This window comes from Littorina saxatilis, linkage group LG1 (assembly GCF_037325665.1).
Source record: "Littorina saxatilis isolate snail1 linkage group LG1, US_GU_Lsax_2.0, whole genome shotgun sequence".
NCBI lineage: Eukaryota > Metazoa > Mollusca > Gastropoda > Littorinimorpha > Littorinidae > Littorina > Littorina saxatilis.
In genome coordinates, this window is record NC_090245.1 from 58831463 (window position 1) to 58856670 (window position 25208).

At 43.9% G+C, this 25208-nt stretch overlaps 1 protein-coding gene across 3 annotated transcripts in view; it reads right to left on the reverse strand.

Annotated features, from left to right (window-relative positions):
- LOC138975412 (repulsive guidance molecule A-like) overlaps positions 1–25208 on the reverse strand; it is an 88509-nt gene that overhangs the window by 22313 nt on the left and 40988 nt on the right. For 2 of the 3 annotated variants that reach the window (XM_070348091.1, XM_070348100.1), the window contains exons 2-3: positions 11957–12171; positions 4263–4849 (exon numbers count right to left, since the gene is read on the reverse strand). In XM_070348091.1, the coding sequence (XP_070204192.1) occupies positions 4263–4849; positions 11957–12171 (802 nt within the window). Of the gene's footprint in view, positions 1–4262; positions 4850–11956; positions 12172–17661; positions 18160–25208 lie in introns of those variants that run through there. The other variant, XM_070348105.1, reaches the window with a different exon arrangement.

Sequence of the window (25208 nt, forward strand, 5' to 3'; positions counted from 1 at the left end):
TGGCCATCTCCCTCTCTCTCACACACACACATGCACAAACACGAGCGCGCGCGTTAAGGACTGTAATTTTCTTGGTAGCAATCCCTCTCTCTCTCTCTCTCTCTCTCTCACACACACAAACAAACACACACACACACACACACACAGTGCACCATACAAAGAGCACTGGTACAGCGCGGAATAAAGCACCTGCCCCAACAGACATGGCCTGTCCTCACCAGTACACGCACAACCAGGTGCTCCGGGCAGAGAAAATAATGACTGTTACTTCTCTTATCTCGTGTGTGTGTGTGTGTGTGTGTGTGTGTGTGTGTGTGTGTGTGTGTGTGTGAATGTACGGTTGTGTGTGTCCGTGTGTCTGTCTGTGTGCGCATTCACCCTTCGACTGCCTGCCTGCTGTCTGTCTACCTGCCCTCGAGCATTCGTGCGACAAGATTCAAACTGCATGTATACGTACATACATCTCGGAGACACAATTCACAAGCAACAAAAAATAAAAATTACCGCATCCACGAAACCATAAAGTCTGAATTTAGTCTTTGCAGGAAGGACAAGGCCAGGAGTCTGATACCGTATAAAACTCAACAACACACACACACCACACACAAAATTCCCTCCACCTAAAATCTATTCTGGTACAGCCCACCAGATGATCATTTGCATTGAAAGGCCAGCAATCTCTAATAATTATACCGAGCGTGGGGCGAGGGCTTGCGATGTAAGAAATTAGGCCACTAGCACTGACAGCGAGAGACATAAACTAGACTATTTACTGCCAGTCAGTACAAGAATCAAACGACTAACCCTGTTTCTAAAACGATCAACGCTTAGTTAACTGCAAAATGGCGGTTGCAACTACTGAAGTTTTAAAGAAACTCCTCTTAGATTTAAACAGGAAAGTTACGGCCTTTGTGCGTCAACGATGACGAAGATACGCGAGGCGGTCCCAGTCGGCGTCACCGTTTATGAGCGGCTACTGTTTTGTGTGTAAGGGCCAGGAGATCCCCTATTGCAAGCTTGGCCTCACGATCCGATAAATTTCAATGGACTGCCGCGCTTCCCAGGCGACAGTGGGACGGGGTGGATTTTCCCTTCAACCTGGATTTCTCACGAAACTCGCCCGAGGTAGTCTTAAAACACTCTCTCCATGAAATGTGTTTGTTGGTGACTGTAAGAGAGTCTGTGCCATGAAACTTGCTTTTCAGTTAAAACGGTAAATTGACGCTAAATGTTATGATCGTTGTGTACGTTGAACTGTTCGACACACATCCACACACACGCACGCACGAACACACACAGACAGACATATCCACACACACATCCACACGACAAGTTTACAGTCGCACCTCATGTGCCAATTATAAGTATTTTTCTTTCCACGCCATTGTTTTCTTTCGCTCCCTAACCTCAATCAAAACTTATTTCAGAGACGCTCGTCAGCTAAATAGAAGTATAGTGCCACAGTGTGAGCATGTAGAATATATATAATTGTACTACTCTAACCCTAGAGAAGCCTACAAAGGGGCATAACAGAGTCAACAACGGGAGTTCGTGGAATTAGGATAAACGTAGGGCTTCTTTTAAAGTCAGAATAACATTAGCAGTTACTCATCCCTGCATGCTTATGCATAAGTCAACAACTAATATACCGTTTCTAACATTAAAGAAAAGGTCACTGTCTTGAACCCTTTCATGTCGAAACAAATGTAGTACAAACTGACAAGCACTCCTACGCTGATACGACATAATGAGATGCAAATACACACTCCGATATAATCACCGTATCAAGTAAGCATGACCTCAACATGTTTTGTGTTAAAACCATCTTCAGCAAACTTAAAAAAAGAAGGAAAAAAAAGAAGGAAAAAAAAGAAGGAAAAAAAAAACAGAAAACAAAACCACTGCAGCTACATTTACATATGATTTAGCTGGCCCACTTGAAGGCAACTCCTGCAAAGTTTTATGCATGCATTCACGAGCCTCTCGAAAGGTGAGAGTGTGAAGGATGCGTTCTTTAATGGCCATATAAATCACCATAATGTACACTGGGAAACCCAGTAGGCCCTTCATACAAAAGCTTCATTTCAATGTGAATTCCGCTGAATGTTCTTATGCGAAATTAAAATTGGTTCCCAAAAGTCTATACAAAATGTGTTTTTACAAAATATATTTTATACATAAAGGGACGCATCGTTGAGGTGTTTCTGAAAAGCAAAGTGATCCAATCGTAGATATATATATAACATGCTTGAGGATTAAAATATGACATGTGAAATCATATCTCTCTTGACGCGAGTTTGTCTTGCCTTTGCTTTTGAATTTAAGTTTTGACTGTGCAACAAAATCCTCAGCAGCATACAACCAAAACCACAGAACTGACAAACAGATTCGCTCTGTCTGATTCATAGCCACAGTCTCTCAAGCCAATACACGTGCTCCGGAAACACACTAACACGCACGCACGCACGCAAACACACACATTTTCTCCCCCCCTCTCTCTCCATTCCAACAACACAACTTCAAAGAGGACATAAATTCCGACCAAATCACACCACACTAAGCCCTTCCACATGAAATTAGTTCAGGTAGGAAAACCTACAATGGGGCTACAATGTACACCTGCAAGCCAAAGTGTACTGGGGTCTAACAGCCAAAAGACCCTCACACGCACAAAAAGGCAATCTGTGCCAGCTCTGTACAAGGAACGGAAAAGCTGCTAAAAGCCACAAACAGAGGTGCCTGCCACTGCCTAAATAAAGCAGGGAGAATTTTTATGCCCGGTGAACAAAAGATGGCGAGCTGTTTACTCTAGGGGGTCAGACGGCCGCGGTCCCTACACAAACACCCAGCAACACCGCAAGGTCCTTCCTACCCCCATAACTCTTCCAACTACACAAGGTCGCGTGAAAAAGTACTACTTTTTGCTGTAAGTCGTTTATTGTTCGTCTCTGATTGAAGCTAATGGCTTCAGATGGCCGAGTTGGTTCAGTATGTGAGAGAACAATATCTCCCTGTGATAACATCAAGAAAAGATAGGTTAGACAACCCTTAACTCGTCTGTAACTGTTCCCTTATTACTGCTTGTCCAGGTATAGGAACGGAGATACATGTATGGAAAGTCCGAATGTAGTGACCGACTAAACGACTAAAGAATACAATCTGAACATGTATAGATCTCAAAACTCCTTTTGAAACAAAATACACTGGCTACATTCGATCTTTCCCCACCGAAAGGGAAGAAGGTGAAAGGAGGGGGAAACCTTGTGACAGGTGAAATATGTCGTAAGTGGACATTCCGATTCATCGCTCCAACATCATTGCAACAGAGGCTTCCAGTTTCTTTTCAGAACGTTGAAGTGAAAAAAGAACACCAAAAACCAACAACAAAAACCCAATGAATCAGAGAACAGAAGGCTGGGGATGATGACGGAAAGGCTAGCTTCTGTCACAGGAAGTCCGACCAGAAAGAAACCAAGCTCAGTACCAATCTTAAATCAGTACAAGGATTTAAGTGCGATATTTCACAAATCAAACTTTTACTGCTATTGCTAATATATCTCAAAACACGACGCCAGGATTACATACACAAATCGTCTCCCGTATTGTATTGGCAAACTTGAATCCGGAAGAAAAGAACCAGAACCTGCCTGTTCTACCCGAGTTACAGGTAAAACCAGTAAACCACAGCACACATTTCGCGTGCCTGTACAGGTTCGGTATGGAGAAACATTTGCGAAGAGGCAGAGAGGGACCATACGAGAGCTGTGGACTGTATTGGGAGAGAGGGGAACAAGAGGAGGGATGGGGATTTTGTGAGTTTGCCTCCCGGAACGTGAAGGTGTGCACCTTGGCATGTGTGTGTGACTACACTCAGCTGTACGTCCAACTCCATGAACAAAGAGAAGAGTGTTTTTCTAGTGTGTGTTCTGGACTGGTACATTTACAGCTTACAGGTGTGTGACTGTGTGTGACTGTGTGTGACTGTGTGTGTGTGTGTGTGTGTGTTCCAAAAAGAAGACGTTGACACACATTCTAAAGTGCCAAAATAGACAAATACGTCAACGTTATATAAAATGTGGCAGCAATGTCGACGTACACCATGATGCACCACAGAAACCAACACTGAAATGTCGCAACGTACACATACTTACAAAGACAAATGTTGAACCATACATACACCCTGAACGTTCATAACGCTTGCAACACACACTGAAACATCACTACACACACGCACACAAACACCGTTAACCACACCCTCTCACCTTGCTAGTAGCGGTGGCGTCGCCCTGCCCGCCCAACACGGGATCGTTGGTGACCTGCACGATAAGGTACTCATTGTTCACCAGCGGCCACGCGCCCTTCACCTTGCACGTCTGGAACTGGTTGTCGAACGTCCTCAGGTGAGGGTCCCCAAACAGCCCACAGTGCTGGAACACCTTCTTGCCGTGGTACTGGCAGTGGTCCGGCACCTGGCGCGGAGGGGGAGGCACCTGCTTGGATAGGGACGATGAAGAGGAGGTAGAAGAAGGGTCCACAGTAGGGCCGTGCATGGTGCAGTTGTACTGCTTCATCTGGTTGCGCAGAACGTTGCGCACGCTGTAGTAGTGGATGTTGCCTTGGCAACCGCGCGATGAGTTCTTGGTGCTCTTGATGCAGCTCCAGTAGGTTCTCAAAGCCACGCAGCGCGCTTCGTTGTCTCCCGAGTCGCTGACTTCTCCCACACCGCCGCCACCACCGCCTAGAGGATTGACGTCACCTACGCCACCGACAAGCTCCAGGGCGTCCTTATACTGGTCGTAGCACTGGTCGATCTGACACGAGGACTTTTGTTGGAGTGAGAAGCCTGACACTGAAACACAGAAACAACACGATGGTCAGAAACAACAAACAGAAAACATGATGATCACAGATAACACACCAATCACAATCATCATGGTCAGAGTCAACATGGTCTACAACTCATTTACAAAAAGGAACGCTTCAATATTCGTGTATGCAAGTCCTAAGTGTAATTTATGTTTTATTCAGTCATCAACCGTGATGCAGCAACACGCATGTCGGAAATAGCAAAGGCTGAGCTCTTAACCTTTAACCGGTAAAACTTTGTGTGATTTCTGAAAGGGAAGTATATATATGTGAGATTAGTTTTAAAACAACAGCGACCCCAAAAGCGAGTCTATTTGCAAACTTAGATGCTCCATATCATACACAATTGTGTTTAGCAAAAGTCTTAAAAGCTGTTGCGGTTTCCAATATTCTAATACCTAAACTAAGATCTTCAAAAAGTCTGATATAGGCCAGAAATCACGCACAGGCGCAATGGTAGTTGGAACGAAACGTACATGCTTTTTACATTTAGTCAAGTTTTGACTAAATGTTTTAACGTAGAGGGGGAATCGAGACGAGGGTCGTGGTGTATGTGTGTCTGTGTGTCTGTGTGTGTGTAGAGCGATTCAGACTAAACTACTGGACCGATCTTTATGAAATTTGACATGAGAGTTCCTGGGTATGATATCCTCACACGTTTTTTTCATTTTTTTTTGATAAATGTCTTTGATGACGTCATATCCGGCTTTTCGTGAAAGTTGAGGCGGCACTGTCACGCCCTCATTTTTCAACCAAATTGGTTGAAATTTTGGTCACGTAATCTTCGACGAAGCCCGGACTTCGGTATTGCATTTCAGCTTGGTGGCTTAAAAATTAATTAATGACTTTGGTCATTAAAAATCTGAAAATTGTAAAAAAAAAAATTTTTTTATAAAACGATCCAAATTTACGTTCATCTTATTCTCCATCATTTGCTGATTCCAAAAACATATAAATATGTTATATTTGGATTAACAACAAGCTCTGAAAATTAAATATATAAAAATTATTATCAATTTTTTTTTTCGAAATCAATTTAAAAACACTTTCATCTTATTCCTTGTCGGTTCCTGATTCCAAAAACCTATAGATATGATATGTTTGGATTAAAAACACGCTCAGAAAGTTAAAACGAAGAGAGGTACAGAAAAGCGTGCTATCCTTCTCAGCGCAACGAATACCCCGCTCTTCTTGTCAATTCCACTGGCACTGCCTTTGCCACGGGCGGTGGAGTGACGATGCTACGAGTATCGGTCTTGCTGCGTTGCGTTGCGTTCAGTTTCATTCTGTGAGTTCGACAGCTACTTGACTAAATGTTGTATTTTCGCCTTACGCGACTTGTTTCTCTTCTTTCGCAACTGTAAAGGTCACACATTCTTTTCTCCTTGCACTATTCAAAGGTGCTATCTCCGAGTCCAAGCCCCATCAAACCCCAGATAACTGCACGCTTTACAACGCTATGGGTGATGCACATGTACAAGAAGCAGCAGACATCATCAGCACAGCGTCATATAACCTGTCAACTTCGCTCCTCATAAAGCTGACAGCGCGCTTGACATCCCCCAACCCTTCAAACCAGTTTGGGAGCAGGGAGAGAGAGAAAGGGAAAGAAGAAGGACGCAAAACGCGACTAAACAAAACGGGAAGTGTTGTTCAAGTCGTACATTTATGCCAGACAGTAATGCGGGCCTTGCCTTTGATCTTGCGCGTTCAGGCGTGACCCCATCTGCCGGCTGGATTCTCCCCCTCGCCCAACTTTTTTCCCTCCCGTAACACAAGTCTGGTGGAACGCACTCGGCGTGTCAAAAGCGACTTCAGTGTTTTCTTTGTGACAAGCAGCCCTCGCCAAGGTTCGGCTTGAAATACGTGTGTACGTTTTCAATGAAAGCCGAACAGAACCCCACGAGGGACGGCAGGATGGATAAAGCAAAGTACGTCTGATGATCAGTCATGAGAGAAAACTGGGACATCAATGCTTGAGGGCTAACATTTCTCAATTTCTCCATTTAACTTCAATGGATGTTTACTTGGATTGCGGAGTTTGTGTGGCGTGCTAATTGGATTTCATTCACTACCGTTGAAAACCTTTTTAACCTGCGGAATATATGTGGGTTTGTTGTGCGACTCAAAAGCGGTTTCATACTGAAAAAGGGAGGCTGACATGCGAGTGAAACTTTAAACGGCGCAATAAACGGGTGTAAGTGCATTCTTGCTTGCATACTGCACAGTGAGATTAAATAGAACACCTCAGTTAATATTTGTTTACGATAAATGTGTTCAATGTTTTCTTTAATCGCCCTTCTCCTATCCCTGCTCACATCATTGAACAAACATTTAGCATTCCCAAACTTTTCTGTTTACTCCCCGAAACTACCGCCATGTTGGTTGCTATTGTTCTAGCAAAACAGTGATTTTTATAACCAACGCTGACAGTGACATATGCGCTGATCAACATTTGCACACTATCCATTACATGTTACTGCTTCGTTCTCCCTAACTTGACAAATGATTACAAATCACATGTAATCGTCTTTGCCAGATTCTAGACAGTTTCCTGAATATGATCCCCTCTGGAGACATTAACTGCACGAGTACGAAAAATGTCGTTGTCAGTTCTATCGAAGAGGCATGAACTGCGTCGTATCTTTGTCGTCTTGGTGTCACACATAGACTCATTCTAACTTTCTTAGACTTTGAGGTTTCATTGCTGACATGTTTTGAATTCGATCGGACGACAAACTTCAGTTCAATTCTTAGTTGTTCCAAGGGGAATGAGTAAAAGTGGTTTGGGAGTACTGACGGGAAAATGTTGCGTTTTAAGCATTTTTAAGGGCACACGGAGGCTCTTTTCTTACACAATTAGAGAAGGACTTCGTCGTATTTACGACGAAAGGTGTATCATTCCCAGGCCTGATCGTAATTGTACCATGATCACTTTCAACGGAATACAGTTGAGTTCTGTTAAATCAATCGGATTATGTGTGCCGTTACCTTCTTGTCGTTGGAAACATGTTAAGATTGTCTACATTCCTAAGCTTGGTCTTCGGCTTCTTTACAAACATGTGTAAAGGTCACAACAAACCGCTCCAAAGTATGCTAGCACCCGACAGGTGATGAATCACACCAAAACGGCGCCCGTTTTGCAAGATAATTCACCACGTGCTATAAATTACATGGAACTTTCCGCGTCTTTCCGGCCGATTTGGCAGAGCCATAATTTCCACTTTCATCATGCAAGCATTGATCGGCCAACGGTTCTGCCTTCACTGTGTGTGGAGAGTTGGCCGAGAGGAAGAGGTGTGAAGTGATTCATGGCGGCATGGCCGTCACACATGATTCATCTCCCCGTCGCAACCTTGTCACCTCGTCCTTCCACCCTGGCCTTGCAATCAATACCGCGCTCATTGGACCCTTGTCAGCACTTTCTTTTGGGGGTTGGGGTGACGACATTTATTGATCCATCTGGACAAAGCTTGGTGTTGAAACATTGGCCACCTCTAATCTGACATGCATTGTCTAAATAATAAAATCAAATCTGCCGGTGTTTATTATGCATGAAATGCAACAAGACTGCCGCTCTAAACGTCTTACTAATAAACATAACATTCCATTTCTGTGGGCCGAAGAACATAAACAAAGCATGCTGTATTCATGAGCAAGACATGTCGCCATTGTTTTTTTTATGAACGCTAAAATATTCCGGCTTAAACCAACCAATATATGTGACGCAAGAATAGCAATGTTTTTATCGAATTCTCGACACACTCACGCTGCTTCAGAGTTGCAAATATACCCACTGTTAGCAAAGCACTCTACATTTAACACAAGGTTACTCTAACACAATAATGTGCAGTCAAAGAGAGTCAAAAGTGTTGTGTAACCTTAGTAGAGCCCTTACAGTGTTACATATCCGTGAGTTGATTCATAACCATGTAAAAGGATCAACACCTATAACTATTCACAATCGAATATGATTATATACACTGGTAGCTGTACATTTGCTGCCCTTTATCTGGTAACATTTGGTTCTGTTTATCACTAATCTGGTCGCCCCTAAACGTCCTTTTCATGGGATCTTGATTGGAGAGGGAACATAGAACTGGTATCCCTGAAGGTGAGACATTATTCTATTAAAATAGCTACTGTTGGCCAGAATCATTAAGGCTGGATTTATTGCAAAATGTATCATAAAATATCTTGCGCAAAAATGCTGCAATAAAAACAACAAAACAAAACAACAGACAACCAAAAAATGAACCAGACGAACAACTCAAACACACACACTAAATACAGAGAACAACTAAATATAACCAAAGGTTAAAATCAGTGTGTCTTTGTCAAACCTGGTACATGTAACACCGTCTCAGAATCCAAACTATTTTGTTTTAGACTGAGCGTGAACAGGAATTAACAAGAAAGCGTTTGAATGTGAAACATTTAGACCTGAAAATACCAGATCAAACCTACTTGCCGCGATAAACACCCTACCCCTGACCTTATTAGGTCCCCCATTCCCCTTCCCAGTGTGACCGTTTAGGGCCGTTACCACAGTGACGTTGCATTGGTGTGAAGATTCACAGGCTTTATCACAGGAACCCCAATCCAAACCAAACAACATCCCCGATAGATAGCATGGTGGAAATCTCTCCCTGGCCCCCGCCCCTCCTTCCCCCTCCCTCCCTCACAACTCTTCACCTGTGGGCTGAGAGCTTGTCGGAGCCATCTTTCCCTGCTCCCCCTACAGGTGTGTGGTAAAGGCCAAAACCCATAACGTAAACAAGAGGTACACTCGCTCCCTGTACTTTTCTTTCTTTCTCTTTTCGTCTCCAGTGTGTGCGTGCCAGTATGTGTGTGTGTTATGTAGTACAGATAGCTTATAAGTGGCAGGGGGTAGTAGAGAAAGAAAAGTAAAAGAGAGGTGAAGAAGTGAGAAGCAATCAATAGGTATCTTTGCACATGTTTTTGCCCCTTCTGAGTCTCCTACTCGCTATCTCGAACGGTCACGATGGGGGGTGCCCGGGAGGGACAGATAGTAACTGAGTGACCACCGTGCGCTATGCTACCGGACGTTACCAATGTTCTAGGTAAGCGTTGACCCCCCCCCCCCTCCCACCCCAAACTCTGATACTTGAGAGACTAACGGAAATTGGCCACCATTTTGGGCCTGCACCCCCCCCCCCTTTTTTTTTATCTCTATAATTATGCCATGACAGACACAAGCCCCTCCGCTTCGCTTTGGTGGGAGAAGGCACAACAACACACTCTCCTGCCGAAATCCTCACACTATCTGACACCTACGGCAACATGAGTAAACAAGCAGAGGCTAAAACGTGTCTGGGAGAATGACCCTGAGACTGCCTCCCACAAGTGCCCCTGTCGGAGCTGTGTGTGTGTGTGTCTGCTGCCTTCAGCCAGACCGGATCGAAGAGTCTGCGGCCGTTGGGTCGGTTCTAGGGTAATAGGGAGAGAGGCGTGATGCGTTACCAGGGAACAAGGCAGAGGGGGGAGGAAAGCGAGGCATGTTTGGCGCGTGTTTTGCGTGTGAATGGACGGCGAGAGCTTACAGACAGATGCTGGCTAGATACGGGACGAAAGGAGTGTGCTATATATGGGGGTACACAAAGAGGGTAACAGGGTGGCGTATAGGTGCAGTTATACCCCGAGACATGGGGGTACACAAAGAGGGTAACAGGGTGGCGTATAGGTGCAGTTATACCCCGAGACATGGGGGTACACAAAGAGGGTAACAGGGTGGCGTATAGGTGCAGTTATACCCCGAGACATGGGGGTACACAAAGAGGGTAACAGGGTGGCGTATAGGTGCAGTTATACCCCGAGACATGGGGGTACACAAAGAGGGTAACAGGGTGGCGTATAGGTGCAGTTATACCCCGAGAGACTTGCGGATAGAAAGTTCAGCGTTTGGTACTGTTAGATTTAGACTGAACCCTATTGAATAGATCTGCTTCTGATGCATGCAAGGAAGTACTCCGGTAGGTTGTGTTGGTAATAAAATCAGTAAATGCCGAAAAAAAAAAGAATGATTTTTTTACAAGCGTTAACATTAACGCAGTGGCTACACTTACGCCGCCCGTAACTTTTCCCTTCTTTGCTTTGATTACGCCACAAAGCATTTCCCCGCCAGGGCCGCGCTCTACTTCCGGTTTGATCCGGTTTGGGCGGCCATTTTAAAGCGTGGATCGAGTGAGGACAGACGTGGGAACAGTTCATTAGTAGTGGTTGTGCGTTTCTACCCGTATGCAGGCCGGTTTACTTTAGTCATGGATAGCGGACTTCACAGCGAAGCAGTTTTGACAGTAGGAAGTACGTTCGAGTCCGTCGACAGGTTGCAAAAAGTTATCTCGGACTTTGAAACGAACGTGTTCGTCCAGCTCTACGTTCGGTCGTCGCGAACCCTGCAGGTGCAACGACTACCAAACACAAAATGAAACGTCTTCGCAAAAAAATAAACAAGCTAGTTATCAGCATGAAACAAAAAGTGGTCCATATTAGGAGCCCTTCCCCTATACTCCCACCCACCCCCCCTCCCTCCCCTATGCACCAGTTTTGCCCAAAAGTTAGGGGTGGGCGTTTACTAGGTACTATACCCTTTGCAGGAGCAGTTCCTTTGCTAGAATACAGATATTTTTATCACTTGGCATGGAAGTGTTCAAAGGATGCATTATTGCACAAATCGTTATACAAAATAATGATAACGTGCAGGTGAGTGGCCTACCCTTCAAAATGGTCACGGGTTACAGTAGGCTACGACAGTAAAATAGCGTCATGTCGTAACTAGAGAATGTCCGGGTAGGATCACGCCGCGCCGTAATCAAAGTCTGGCCGAGTCACTCTACAACTCGTGGAAAAGGTGTAACCGAAGCCTGCAGTGAGCGGGTTACGACAGTAAAATGACGTCATGCCGTAACTATAGAATTTCTGAGTCGAATTACGACTTGAAAAAGGCGTAACAGTAGCCCCTACCTAACATTAAATAGAAGGTATACTTGGTTCGCTAGGAGGATGCTTTTCTGTGTGACGGGTCAAGCTTAGCTAGTGTCACAATTGACAACATAACACAGATACATACCTGAAGCCAAGGCGAATCCGTAGAGGAGGCAGAGCAGCAGCAGCAGGCGGAGGGGGTGGGTGGAGGTGGTAATGCTGGCGTGCAGGTACTGGTGGTAGGGGTGGTGGTGGTGGTGGTAGCTAGTCCGGCAGTGGCAGCGGGGCGGCCCCATGCCCTTCCATTCAGGGGGGTGCTTCCGAGGGCCCGGGGGTGGCCTCGCCTCACTGACAGCACCACTGTGGAAGAGACAGCAAAGACTGTGAGAGGACTCAAACCAGGAGAGAATGCAGAATAGGCTTGGGCCCAGCACAAGCATCATCACTAAATCACAATGGGCATGGTTCTTTCACAAAACAGTGGAACCTATGTATAACAACCATGCACTCAAGGGACCAACAAAAAATGGTCAGTGGTCCTCATGGAAAGGTGAAATGTATCACTATCAGAAAGAACTTCTTCCAGGTTTTGTTGAGGTAGCCATCATGGACAGATGGTCGTTTGCAGAAGGCGGTTGCAAGGGCATGTTCAACTGTAACCCTTTCTTCATGTTATTATGAAAATATTGAACACTGCCCGAAGGCATTAACAGAAATAACTATGGAGATAATGTGGACTAAAGTGAGAGAACAAAGTCTAGAGGGCCGATCAGCCAAACATTGCATGCAGCCATCACCACCACATCAGTGGGCATGGTACTGGCAGTAGAGATACTACTAATACAACCACCACTTGTTTGTCAGATAAGTATAACAATATTGAACACTTGACACTGGTGTGGTAGCACCAAAACGGGGGTGAAGGGCCGACAGACAAAGGTCAGACCTATCTCCCATGCACAACCAGGACGGCCATCTCACAGTGGCGGTCAAGCTCTCAAACTGCTGCCACTACCTCTTTTTAGCAATTAATGTGACTGATATTAGACTCATGTGTGACAGTATGGCGGTAGCAGCAGAAACCATAGTGGCAGCGTTTGGGGTCAAATCAACTCACATGGCATTGCAGTATAAGTAATGCAAAACGTAGCAGTGACAAAATGGATTCAACCATATTTTACGTGTCAAAGTCAAACACACTAAATGCCAGAAACGAAAGACAAAGTGGTGACAGATTTTTAAAATCAGGTAAACATCAGTGTTAGTCATAGGGCACTATACTGGCCTTAGTGATGCCAGAAACAACAGTTGTAAAGTATAAGAAGTCAAAGTTGCTAGTATGGCATGCAAACGTACTTTGAAGGCGAAGTTACATGTTCTGATGTAGTCACATATTTTCCCTGACAACCCCACTACGGTCAGGTGTCCACCCAGTGTTTTGTGTCACATCAGCCACTCAAGTTACCAAGCGATTTATCTGTGACACTATATATACACCACCCTCTCCGTTGTTTCCCCCCCACATTATACTGTAAGTGTAATACATAGAACATATAGATGTTACACCCCCACCACACACACACACACTAGTTAATAGTTGTATGTGTATGATATTGGTACAATACTGGTTACTTTACGGAAAGTTACTTCTACCTAAGGATACCAATACCATGAATGGAAGTTATGGGACTTTCGTGACTCAATGCATGAAAGCGAAGCCACGGATGCTTGTGAGATTTGTAAATTTCTGTTCAAGGTGAAGGTAACCTTATTGTTATCATCAGCAGTGTAACAGTTGAAGAGACAGCAAGTATCCAACTGAATGTATCAAACACTTGCACCGGGCAAACTAGTCGACATTACCTAAACCCCAGGAAGTTCTCTGTGTATATATGTGTGTGTGTGTGTGTGTGTGTGACAATAGTACACTACAGGTTCTCGGTTGTGACTTATTGGTACGTTATAGTGGGGCTCGTATGTTGCAGACGCACTCATAAATCATTCACATCTTGCAACAAACATCATACTTTGTGATATTGTTCCTTATAATTATTTAAGGGATTTCAGATACAGAGCCACTTCAGAAATCGTTTTTTTTGTCTTTGATAGGGAATAAAAGGCTGCATTTACAGCAGACGAAATTCGTACTAAAAGCGCTCAGCAGTAAATATTCCCAACTCAGCAAATGTAAAATTCAATGGTTTACCATGCACCAGAAGTTGTCTGCTGATAACACATGCATGACATAAATACTCTTATGGGTATTTTTGTGTACTGGTATTTAATTTGATCGTTTTTAGAATTTTATATATCCGCAGCATGAAAATTTAAGATGGCGGCCTCCGCAACATTGCGTGTTTTGATTTGAGCGAAAACAACGTTTCTGAAGGTAAGTTTTCAAGAATACGCATCCATTCACCAATGTCACATCATTTTACTGTTTAATTCTTCCCTGGGGTCTGCTATTCATCGGGTGAAGCGCTGAAATGCAGAGACTTTGTTTAATATTGCAATAGCTCATCAGCTGGATTGTGATGCTGATAGATCTAGATCTATCTGTTGATTACAAGTAAGGAAATCATGATCGCCACGCTGGTGATTTTAAACAGATTAAACGAACTTTGAATAAAAGGCGAGGAGAAAGAGATTGTTCATGGTATGATAAATGATTAGTCCTGCCTACGTTAAGGACTTCCATAAGGTGGGGAGGGGTAGAGTCAAAAACTGAGTGAGGGTATGCCAGATAGTAGGATGACCGGCTGGAGATAAAAACACTCCACTCCCCATGTCTTTACAGTGTTGTGATCAAACTTTCAAAGACGGTAGGTAACAGACAAAAGCATACAGTGTATGCTAATCAAATGAGATAAGTGGTTTTGAAAAATGAAGAGGTACCGCTCTTTGAGTTTTACAATTTTGGTTTGTTGCTTGTTTCTCATCCTTTTGCTTATTTTAAGTTGACCGTGCATTGGTGTGAATTTTATTTTTACAGGATATATACAAGAGTTACACCACATGCCGGTTCCTGGGAACAAGCGTTCTGCATTTATTCCGGTGCCACAGAAGGGAGCTGATTTCACTAGTACTACTGTATCAAGGTTTGTTACCTAATACATCTTAACAGTAAGATTTTTTTATTTGTATTAATTGGAACATGTTTGCACATCATTTGTAAGCGACCTCTGTGAATTTGATGTACCCTCACTATGGTCAACATTCTGTTAGCGACTGTTTGAAGCGAATAAATGTAGCGGTCAGAAAGATTCCAGAATCAGTTGGGTCACTGGAAACTGTGTTTGTTTGTTTTTTAACCTGAAACAGTAAGAATTATACGAATTCATGAAATACAATTTTCTTTCATTTTGGTCTGTTGTGTGAAGACTTGCTAACCCGGCTTTGACCGACTCTCTGAGATAGTAAACATTATTCAAATACATTCAAATAAAAATGTCACTTTTCATCTTTTGTGTGAAGGGTACCCCAGGCTGATTTCCTGCACCATGGATGTAGAGGAGGCCAGACAGTCTGCTTCTCATTCCAGCTGTGTTGCGTTTTTTTCTGCTCGTGAAGTGTATCGCCACATTGCCAAAGCCATTGGCCAAGAGAAGTCATCCTGTCTGCCCATTTTGCATAGCCTTACAGGCTGTGACACTATGTCGTTCTTCAATGGTATTGGGGAATCAGAAGGCTTGGGAATCAGAAGGCTTGGGAAGTAGGGCAAGCATTTGAAGACGTCACTCAAACTTTCTTCAGGTTGTCTGCTCCTCTTTGTAAGCTGAGTACCACTGACAGGGCAGCACAAGAGCTTTTTGGTGTACATTTGTAGGACAAAACCGGCAACGTACTGGGTGTAAACAGTGCTAGACGGTACCTCTTCAGTAAAAAGAGCTGCCAAATTGACCATAATCCCCTTACAAGTGAGGTGCTGCTGCAGGACATGAGATTGAGAAGAGCCATCTACCTATTAGACTTCCAAACTCTGTGGGCTGGCAGTTCAAGGCTGGAAAGTGGGAGTCATTCTGGACGAGCTTTCAAGAGGTATCCAGCGTGTGCCGAGAACTCATGAGGTGTGCCTGCAAGAAGAGCTGTACAACAAAACGCTGCAAATGCTGCTAAGAAGGACTGCAGAGCACAGCTCTCTGCAATGTGCTTGCATGCCTGTGAAAACTGTCAGCATCTAAACTGTGCAAAAATATTATTGCACCCATTTTCATACCCCAACTCAAACTTTTATTCCTGTGTCATTTTATTAAAACTGTCTATGCCATTAAAGGCTCGCATCTTCGCTATCTGGCACATTTTTTTTTAACATCATCATTTACGCCGTCAAAATAAGGATACCCTTGACGTGACAAAGAGATGTGACAAAAACTTCGGGTACCTTTTAAAAAGCCGACGACAATTCCTGAGGCACAACTGGGTCACTGTTGTATACGAAGAGAAAGTCAACTTGATTATCCATCCAGAACAGGTTGTTTTATTTCGCCATCTTGCATATTTCTAGTGTTGTGCCATTGTACCTACTGATGTATGTGTCGATCTCACGGATGAGATGTTTATGTGTCAAATTTGAGGGATACCCAAGTCAACTAAAATCCATGTATTTTAGCAATGACCAAGTGGGTTGCGTTGAAACTTTCAGGAATGTGTGTCCACGCACGAGGCGTAGTTCAACCGTTTGAGTACACTTTCAAATCTTCACGAAATAATATTTTAAAAACTGCCACAGGTTTGTTGACTTACATCCCACATATTTTTGACTTCGCATGTATATATGACAGATGGTTGTTTCAAGTACTGCCAAAGTTTCTTTTGAGTATAGACACTTGCCGGAATGTGCTAGTTGTGTAAACACATGAGAACAAACAACGTTTTCGAAATACAGCGATTATGAATTTTAGTCGACTTTTGAGTTGATACATTACATTTTTATCAGTTTTATTTTGGGGGTACCCTTATTTGGGCGGCGGTCAAATAACCCATGTAAAGGCCACCTTTTATCTTAAAAGTGTTCCAGTTAGCCAAGTTGAGTGCCCTCAATAGCATACATTGAATATAACAGCACAGGAATGAATGTTTTCGTTTTGGTATGAAAATTGGTGCAATATATTTATTTTTGCACAGTTCAGGTAATCCACAAATTCTTCAACCCTGCCACCTACACCGTCCAATCATTCTCTGCACCAACAATACATGTATTGTTTTGTTTAAAAATGTGTTTGTGTTAGTTTCTATTGCAAGAGAATGTCTTGTAGCATCAAAAATGCCTAAATACCCTTTTATTGGCGGCCATTTTGAAAATTGTAAAAAAACTACTGATTTCTTAATTTTTTCACGGTGGCTCTGTATTAGGTTTTGTTAAGCAAAAGCAAATGTCCATTTACGCCAAATTTGCTGTCAATCACATGAAGTGAAATATGCCTAACATACCCAACCGTTTACACTGGCGGCCATTTTGAAAAAATGTTTAAAAACTACTCATTTTTTTATTTTTCGCAATGGCTCTGTATCAGGTTTTGTTAAGCACATAAAACTCTTCATATTTGCTTAATTTGGTGTTTGTTGCATGATTTGAATGATTTTGCAACATAGGAGCCCCACTATTACCAGCAGCAGTATTTTCATGGTTATTAACTAAAAGAAGTTGAATATAGTTTAGTTGAGAATAAAACACATTTAGCACTAAGGCTAAGCAACATATTTTACCTAAAGGCTAAAACACCGGACATTTTTTTTATTTGTGACTTATGGGTTATCACTGCCTTTAGAACACATACCGTAGCTACCAGCAGCAGTATTGTACTCCAAGCAAAAGAGATTGAAAACCTTTACATAGCCAAGGTAAACTACCTTTTCACGGTGGCGGTGAGACATCGGTAGCCATAGCCCAAGCCGTTCTTCTTAGAGCTGCCCCCTCATCCCCGAGTGTTCCACCACCATAACACACCGACACACACAACTGACAGTCCGCTGGGCTGCTTGAGCTAGCAACACCTTGAATCATCACATGGCGAGATGTTTCAGTATCCCACATCACACCATAGTGACACAACGCGCGTTCATGGCATGGCACAAAAAAGTTCAGGTAGAAAAAGCACACCGCAAGAAACACACACACACTTTACAAAAAGGGGGGAGCCGCTACAGCCCCGCGCACAGGCCAAACGCTCGGTACGGTACACACTACCAACCAACGCTTGCTGAGAGAAGCACTATCGCTCCTCGCACACACACACACACGCCGTTCCACACACTACTCGGCGGGGCAGATAGAAGAACACGGTACACGCTTCACTCTCTCTCTCTCACTGTGCCCCACAACGTCGACTACCTCGCACTTCCAGCGCATAAAGAACCCGCGGTCGGGACCCGCGAGAAAAGCCGCTCGAGTAAGAGAAATGGGTCAGGGGGTGGGGCTTGGGCCCGTCAGTTGTCAGCAAAGGTGCTAACTCCGCCCTTTCAAGGCGCGCCCTTGGGGAGGTTCGGGGGAGCTTGTCAAATCTAGCGCACCTCACACAGGTGAAAAAGAGAACACGGGGAGTTAGGAGAAGTGAGGGGATTGGGTGAGGGGGCACGATGTAAGGAAGAGAAGTATCGTGAGAGTGAGAGAAGGAGGAGGGGGGAGGGGCGTAGGAGGTTGGTATCGAGCACTTCACACCTCCAAACTGAACTGTGAAGCTAGTTTGCCTTGGTCTTGTAGCTGTCTCAACTTATCTTCTTTTTTTTATTTTTATCTCCGACCCCATGTTCGCATCAAGGCGGGTCTTGCCGAATGACAGCGCGTGTCATATACGGGCGGCAGGTATGCCGAGATATCACACTCTCCTCTCAAACATGCACCAGATTAGCAGAGGTGTGAAATGCTCCCTTCTCCCTGCACATAACTCACTCCGCTACAAACCCTTTATTACCCTCGCCGGCTGTGCTGAAATGTAACTACTTGTATGTATCAGACATTGATTGCATCGACTGTTGGAATGTGGAAACAATATCCACCGATTTAGAAAACCAAGTAAAGACAAACGGAACATAAAGACGACATTGAGGGACAACGTTAAATGTTTAACTTGCATCAGTTCAGTAAACTGGAACTAATAAAGCAAGGATCGATCGGCTCCTTCGTTTTTTGCGCCAAACATTTCTGTCTACACCTCAGGAGTGGTTCGTCTTGAGTCAACAGACCCAAAACCAAAACGTGTTTTCAGATTTTAGAGCATGCTCTAAAACCCAAAATACGATGCGAAAACACGAAACAGTGTTTTCTGAAACGCGTTTTGGGGGATGTCACACGGGAAACACGCTGTTTTGTGTTTGTTTTAAAAGAAAACACTGTTTTGTGTTGTGCGTCTGACATGGTCTTTACACTGACGATTTAGTCCTACGCGTCGAGCTCGATCAAGTGAAACACCGTGCCTCCAGTCAAAGTGTTGGGGAAATCGCGTTATGTCAGTCAAGCTTTCCGCGTTTGTGCCGGCTGCGTAATCTCTTTGTATACCTTTTCGAGCCGCCACCACTCTTATGCCACTCTTGCCTTCCAGCACCACAGAGAAAGAACAGTTTGGCGGCAACTCTTCGCCTCCGGGAATTGTCGATAATGTAGGGCCTGTTGAAACTGAATAACAGTAACTAATGGCGGTTGAAAATGCACTGCGATCTGAGAACAGTCGATGACAATCAAAACGTCTTGCGAATGTACAGCCAAACAAACGATTATACAACAACAACAACAACAACAATCAATCCCCTGTTATACACTAAAAAGTATCCAGTACAATTATATTAATGCGCCTGAGAAACCTCAGCTTTACAAACAGTGTCTTAGTGTGTTAGTGTGTGTGGGTGGTGTGTGTGTGTCCTTCAGACATTAGCCTCGAATCAGTCGATCAAATTTTCTACTGATCTACTTTCTACTAGAAATTTTTCAAAAACTAAAACCAAACCGTACACTACGCTACCCGAGACGGTCAAAACAACCGCAAAACAGTTCATCTGATTTTTGTCGAGCTGCTGTTAGACTTTGCTGAAATCGGAAGCGAAGAAAGTGGAAAAGTATTACGCGAACACCAAACGAATGAAACAGTTCCGCTTCGGCCCTCGTGAAGGCTCGAGCGAGCAAAGAAATTAGCCCAAGGCATGGGGCCCCGCGCTACAATTAGCACTGCTGTTCTGTAAAACGTTGGCAAAGACTAGTTTATGAGCGAAACGACGGTGTGTGTGTGTGTGTGTGTGTAAGGTCATACGCGGGTAACTGTATATGTATTTATGTTGATTAGACATGTCCGTTCAAACCATTGTCCTGATAACAGAAAAAATCAGTCGATCAAATTTTCTACTGATCTACTTTCTACTAGAAATTTTTCAAAAACTAAAACCAAACCGTACACTACGCTACCCGAGACGGTCAAAACAACCGCAAAACAGTTCATCTGATTTTTGTCGAGCTGCTGTTAGACTTTGCTGAAATCGGAAGCGAAGAAAGTGGAAAAGTATTACGCGAACACCAAACGAATGAAACAGTTCCGCTTCGGCCCTCGTGAAGGCTCGAGCGAGCAAAGAAATTAGCCCAAGGCATGGGGCCCCGCGCTACAATTAGCACTGCTGTTCTGTAAAACGTAGGCAAAGACTAGTTTATGAGCGAAACGTGTGTGTGTGTGTGTGTGTGTGTGTGTAAGGTCATACGCGGGTAACTGTATATGTATTCATGTTGATTAGACATGTCCGTTCAAACCATTGTCCTGATAACAGAAAAAAAACAGCCTACACAAACAACACGAAGATCACAACCGTATTGAGCCTGTGTTTCATGATATTACATCGTAATCAATTGTTCACTACAAGAACGACCAGGGCAACGCTAAACTTTGTACGAGAAATTCTGCCTTTTGGTTTTAACATAAACCAAATACAAAGAATAAAAGGCATTTCAATTAACCCAATCACTTTTAACCGATTTCTACGTGTAGCCGAAACGAAAGTTTTGCGCTCCAGGGGACACAACTCCTGCTTTTGCGAGGAACAGCAATCACGCAGCTGTCGCGATGGCTCAGCGGTACCGTACTATTCGCGAGTGCTCTCTCTCTCTCTTTCTCTCTTTCTTGGATCGGAGAACTTGAAAATAAACTTCTGCCTGCATCCCTCCCTCTCTCCCTCGCGCTCACACACACACACACATGAAAAACAAAACACGTACAATGGCGTATCAAAATATATAATTATAAAGTACCACTTACTCCTTTTGTCTAAAATCTTTCCTTACCAGTGCCAGTAATTGTGTCTTTACGTTTTCACGCCTTTCCGACATAGTCTAAATATTCCCACTTCCGTGCACATAATCCTCTGTTCCGTGCTCGGTGCTTGGCCTACACCAAGGTTTTTGCGTTTCCTCTGGAATCTTTCGTTCAGTGCAGGAACAAGAAGCCCAAGCGGTCTCCGCGAGCAAATCTCAACTTTTTGAAAGAATGTGTTAGTGGCTGTTGAGGAGGATGAGTGTGTGTGTGTGTGTGTGTGTGTGTTTCAGTGCACAAGTCTACCCACCCCCCCCCCCACAAAACAAAAAGCAAAAACAAACACACACACACAAAAACAAAAAAACATCATCTCTTTCCATCCCCTCCCCCCCCCCCCCCTAAAAAAAAAAGAAGAACAAAAAGAAAAAAAATATATTAAAGGAAAAAAGGATATAGTATTGTCAAGAAGTTAGGCCCTGAGGCCCGGGTACATCAAAACCACCCCCCCCACACACACACACACACACTCTTCTGCCTGACCATGCATCCCTTGACTCCATCCAAACCCCCTCCCATCATGTTAACCTTTGTTATGTACTTACTATGATTGCTTAAAATAAGCATTATATGTTAAACATTGAATAAAGTTTTGTTTTTAAAACTAAACCCCCTCCCCCATCACCCCTCGTCAGCCCTGTAAACAAATCTTGTCAAGAGGCACGAGGTTTATGGACTGGGTGCATCAGACCACCTCTGTCTATTTAACCCTCCCCCCCCCCCCCCAGCCACGAATTCATCCCCCACCCTCGAATAAAAAAAGAAAGAGAAAAAAAAAGGAAAACGAAAAAACAAGAGGTCTTGACAAGGAGTGGGGCTTGGGGCGCAGGGTTTGACGCCTCCGTGTTGTAGCGCGATGTGTCAACATGACCCCTCTGCAGCGTGCGGACATGTCAACCTCGCGACTGGCCGCCAAACCCTCGCCCACCCCTCGGTTCAAATCCCTTTTTGCCTGTCTTTCGCACAGACAGGCTCCCGCAGAATTGCTGCAGCGTTGAGAGAGAGAGAGAGAGAGAGAGAGAGAGAGAGAGAGAGAGAGAGAGAGAGAGAGAGAGAGAGAGAGAGAGAGAGAGAGAGAGAGAGAGAGACACAGACACAGACACAGACAGAGAGAGAGAGAGAGAGAGAGAGAGAGAGAGAGAGAGAGAGAGAGAGAGAGAGAGAGACAGACAGGCAGACAGACAGACAGACAGACAGACAGACAGACACACTGAGAAATTTGAATCTCCCATATTTAACCAAGAAAGCGGAATTCTGACAAAGGTTCGGGATTTTAAACAGACATATTCAGAATAATAAACAAGTCGCGTAAGGCGAAAACACAACATTTAGTCAAGTAGCTGTCGAACTCACAGAATGAAACTGAACGCAATGCAACGCAGCAATACTCGTAGCATCGTCAGTCCACCGCTCATGGCAAAGGCAGTGAAATTGACAAGAAGAGCGGGGTAGTAGTTGCGCTGAGAAGGATAGCACGCTTTTCTGTACCTCTCTTCGTTTTAACTTTCTGAGCTTGTTTTTAATCCAAATATAACATATTTATATGTTTTTGGAATCAGAAAATGATGGAGAATAAGATGAACGTAAATTTGGATCGTTTTATAATTTTTTTTTTTCTTTTTACAATTTTCAGATTTTTAATGACCAAAGTCATTAATTAATTTTTAAGCCACCAAGCTGAAATGCAATACCGAAGTCCGGGCTTCGTCGGATATTACTTGACCAAAATTTCAACCAATTTGGTTGAAAAATGAGAGCGTGACAGTGCCGCCTCAACTATCACGAAAAGCCGGATATGACGTCATCAAAGACATTTATCAAAAAAATGAAAAAAACGTCTGAGGATATCATACCCAGGAATTCTCATGTCAAATTTCATAAAGATCGGTCCAGTAGTTTAGTCTGAATCGCTCTACACACACACACAGACCGACAGACAGACAGACAGACACACACACACACACCACGACCCTCGTCTCGATTCCCCCCTCTACGTTAAAACATTTAGTCAAAACTTGACTAAATGTAAAAATGATGATTATCGACGTATTGTGTGTGTGTGCCGCAGAGAGAGAGAGAGAGAGAGAGAGAGAGAGAGAGAGAGAGAGAGAGAGAGAGAGAGAGAGAGAGAGAGAGAGAGAGAGAGAGAGAGAGAGAGAGACAGAGAGAGAGACAGAGAGAGAGACAGAGAGAGAGACAGAGAGAAAGAGAGACAGAGAGAGAGAGAATTTGGAATAATCGCGCGAGATGTTTGCTCTCGAGAGTGGAGGGGACTTGTTTATGACAGGAAAGCGTCTGTATGCGTCCAACTCGAAGAACAGCGGTAGCTATTTAGTAATAATATTTTTGTGTCAGGCGCTTTGCTGTTTGGCACGCATCACATAATTGACCCACCAGCAAACAACTCACTGTTTGTTTAAACAGAAACTGCTCTGGTATCAATAAAACACCTTGTATTCTTTCAGCCGAATGACATGTCAATGAATGCACTGAAATCACAACAGACTTCCTGCGGTCATGCAAAACCTCTGTAGACCTATATACTTTCTTTTCATAACTGCAATTTTTTTCTGCAATGAATCCAACATTTCCCCATTCTTTTCTGGAAGGAAAAAACAATTCTATTTCATATGACAAAGAAAAGTTTTGTCAGATCGACGATCATAAAGAAGAAATGACAAAACGTGCAATAATGATGGTGAAAAATACCCACCGCCCACAAGCACGAAACACACTGACAAACACACTGTCAAAATTGAAATTTCTGACGAGAATGGCAACTCTTACCCTTATCCTCCTTGCACCTCTCAGTCACCCTCCCTCTCTCACACACACATAAAGCCTTCACAGTTTTCTAGACCTTCAGTTGGAGACAGAAGGCCCCGAGAGTTGGTGGACGGTTTTTGCGGGGCTCAACTTCAAAGTTTTTCGCATGGCGCTGTGATCAGGATGGGAGGCAAAGGCTGGCCATACCTCCCGTAAACCACCGGTAAACACTGGCCCCCCATGGACCACTGTGGACCCCCCCTGGCCGCTCACACCTCGCCCCCTGGTGCCAAGGTCCCTCCAACACTCACACCTGGGCTGCTCAAATACTGTGCACTTTGGGCACCAAGTTTTGGTGTGGTGATGGCAAGAACGAGGTTTATTCATCAACTAGGGATGGTTGAGACCGCGGTGGTGGTGGGTGTGTGTGACAGGGAGAAGGAACTGTGAGGCAAAAGGAAAAAAAAAGAAGAGAGAGAGAGAGAGAGAGAGAGAGAGAGAGAGAGAGAGAGAGAGAGAGAGAGAGAGAGAGAGAGAGAGAGAGAGAGAGCACTCCGAAGTTCTTATTTCTGGAAAGTCTCCGAAGTTCTTATTTCTAGAAAGTATGTCCGTACAGTGTTGCATCAGCGGTATCATGCAACCAAGAAAAGCCCTCGTACTTTAAAGTTCCGTTGACTTAATTTAGTGAACCCAGACGTACCCCATAACAGATGGTAACATTCTACCTGCAGAAGAACTTCCACAAACTGTTCCACGTAACGCACAGTCAGAGCTGCCCTGTAGACAGTATTGCACAGGTCAACACAAGTCAGTAAAGGTTTATTACTTCAGAAGCTACCTCCAGCACTTTATGACATCATCCTCCACATCAAACCTCCGCGTTGGTCAACTCTTACATCACAGTGGTCAAAGGCCAGCCGTAAATTATTCCGGTGTTGAGCGTCACCGTAACCAACGAACGTTCGTTTGCACTGGAAACCCGGCCATACGTGGAAACCATTTGCTCTGAGTTCTGCAGACTGTTGTTCATTTTGGAGTCTGTTCAGTAGCAGCCTCTTTCATGTATAATTAACACAAGGTAAAAAGTAAATGCAGTTGTAGATACCCTTTTTTTTGGAAGTTTCGTTTTATACAAAACACATTAGGCAAATTACGTACGTCACAAAACCTTTGGATGGCGGTTGTTTGGGTTTCATTTAATCATCATCATCATCATCATCATCATCATCATCATCATCATCATCATCATCATCACTAAATCACACTGCAATCGTCATCTGACATCATCATCCCCATGAAATGCTTCAGAATCGTTGTCTAGCTGAACAAATTCCCGACGTCTTGCTC